The sequence below is a fragment of the Bremia lactucae genome, linkage group LG17 (assembly GCF_004359215.1).
Source record: "Bremia lactucae strain SF5 linkage group LG17, whole genome shotgun sequence".
Taxonomy (NCBI): Eukaryota; Oomycota; class Peronosporomycetes; order Peronosporales; family Peronosporaceae; genus Bremia; species Bremia lactucae.
The window spans coordinates 272350-274998 of NC_090626.1; the positions used below are offsets into that span (position 1 = coordinate 272350).

The 2649-nt window shown below is 42.5% G+C and overlaps 1 protein-coding gene across 1 annotated transcript; it reads left to right on the forward strand.

Annotated features, from left to right (window-relative positions):
- Positions 1 to 1579: 1579 nt before the first annotated feature.
- CCR75_005926 (uncharacterized protein) lies at positions 1580 to 2386 on the forward strand (the record flags this gene model as incomplete). The annotated part of the gene is made up of 1 exon (XM_067964000.1): positions 1580 to 2386. One exon carries the CDS (start codon positions 1580 to 1582, stop codon positions 2384 to 2386), a length of 807 nt encoding a protein of 268 aa, XP_067823562.1.
- Between the last annotated feature and the right edge of the window lie 263 nt (positions 2387 to 2649).

Consider the following 2649-nt stretch of genomic DNA (forward strand, 5'->3'; position numbering starts at 1 on the left):
TTGCCTTGCTTAAGTTCCAGAAGCTCTGACCGAGCTCTGAACTCGGCCCTTGGCGATTCAAAAATCTGTTTGAGCCGGGCTTTAAAAGCCTCTAGCGACCCAAAGACATATGGGTCGCGCAACTTTAGGCCTAGTGCCCAACTTTTGGCACGACCTGCCAAATTGACTGAGCAAATACGACTTGCATTTGCTCGTCGACGATGTGACGTGCCCTTATGGCATCGTCCAATTCGACAAACCATCTTAAGAGGGATTCTTCTTCGACTCCCCTATACTTACAGATGTCATTTTTAAAGGTTTCTGAACGACGCGTGTGCGTCATCAGGTACAGGGGTCTGTACTTTTCGTAAACTCAATATTCCTGCCTGTTGATAGCCTGTTGATAGCCTGCTGATTAAGCAAGGATACCTTCTCCTACGCCGCGTCAAGTTCATGTTGTATGCACTTGGCGATGGCTGGTTGGAGGGATTCTCTGTCCAACTGGACAGCATGCCCAAGATGGCACCGTTCCCTACGGTCGAACTCATTTGTTTGACCGCACTCCTTTCTATGTCACTTAGAAAGGAGTAGCTATCACGCGAAACGTGATGCGTATTTCCATTATCATCTAACATGTCCATGTTAGATGATTGGAACTGTGGTCCTTGGACGGACTACAAAGTGCCACCAAATGTAACGGGGCACTGCCGACTTGTACTGCTTCAGTACAAGTCCACTTCGCACTGCCTCAGTGCGAGTGTTGCCTCACGTCACTTCACGTACAGTAGTACGTGCAGATGAAGTACTTCTCTTTAAAACACTTCCTTTAAAGAGGATTTAAAGTAAACTGTTTTAATATAATCAAGTTCTTTCGGTTTTCTATCGATTTATACTAACTTAATTATATACTAATACTTAATATGTAATAAAAGTCTTATCTGTCTCTCTCTTTGCACGCGTTTAGCGCTGACTGGACAGCGGAGCAAGTAGATATAATGTTCTATATCTACCAATGGATAAGTTTTTCGAATATTATCATCTAAAGTAATATTCTCCAAATGTTCTCTACCTTTTAAGTAATATATGAATTTACAACCTTTAAGTGTTGATTACATATAACGATACATGTTACAACCCGAGTCCTTGTTTTTAAACTCTGTCTCCGAGAACCATGTCTCAACTTTAGGTTTCTCGCGTATCGCATGCGAATGAATAGACAATTGTGATGTTTCTTGCTGAGGCTTACCTGCATAATATGTATTTGTAAAGAGTGAAATACTTAAGTAAGAAAAAAGTGCCAGCCAGTCTTTGAAATGAAATTATTACATCGCACTTTGTACAGTAGCGAGCAGATCCTTGAACTTATCGCGTAGGGTTGTAAAGCAGCCTATGCAGTGCGTCCTTGATTTTGTCATTTCGTCTCTTTAATTCGGATCAGCGTCAGCTTAAACTAAACAGTTAAGTCCTTGCTATGCGAAGCTACTTCTGAAAGCTGCAGTAAGTGTCTCTGATGGGCAAACGGTCCCCCCTTTTGGTATTACCACTCCCCTTTTCATTTTGAATATCACCTACATCAGCTACAGATTTATTCGAACCCGACATGATGAATATTATTGCTACAATAATTGCAGCTGCCACTACGTTCGCGGGTGTTACTGGGAACACTGTTCACACGTCAAGGCAGCTCATTTTAGGAGGACACCCCGTTACTGACTCGTCACATCAGTATGTCGCTGGCCTTCGTGATTCTCCCTATGAAAACACCTTTTGTGGTGGTGTTTTAATCACAAAACTTCATGTTCTTACCACGCAAACGTGCGTTGAACATATACAGGATGGTATGTCGATGTATGCGGCGATAGGTGCGCGCTATTTAATGGGCCTGAACTTTCCTAACGGCACGCAAGACGGCGAACGCATTAAAGTCGAGACGATCACGATCCACCCAAAGTATAATAACGACACGACATCGTACAATTTTGCTCTATTGACCCTCGAGAAAGAGAGCCAAAGTACTCCTATTCAATTGCCTACCACGGACGTCAAGCCTGGAACGTATTTAGAGGCTTTCGGCTGGGGCGCGACGACGTATTCTAATACAATTTTCCCAAAACAACTCCAGGTTGTCGAGCTTGAGGCTTGGAGCAACGACCGTTGCGATGATCTATATAAAATTGATGAATCTATGATCTGTGCGGGAGGGGAGGTTAGTGAGGGTATTTGTATGGGTGACGTCGGTGGCCCGCTAGTACATAAGACTAAGTCAGGCGACGTTCTAATGGGTTTAAGCAGCATGAGCGATTGCAACTTAGATGGCACACCTGACATCTTCTCTCGGGTGTCGTCAGCCATGGATTGGCTTCGTGAATGCATTGAGAGTTATACAAGCTACTCTGATAAAGCTTAATAAGAACGCATACACCTTTTAAAAGTATAAATAGAGACGAATTAAGTTTAATAAACAGGCAATTTAATATTTTGAAGGGCTGAGTCGTCATAAATTACGCAGCATTTATTACTGGAGAGAAAGCAGGCCATTAGGATTTGAAATTTGGTATAAAACTTGCGTTAAATAATTTTTGAGCGTTGCACAAATTGTGTAGCATACATCAACAAGGTTGTCGTCTTCATTAAAAGTGGTGAACCGTTCGTTACATATCTTATTTAACA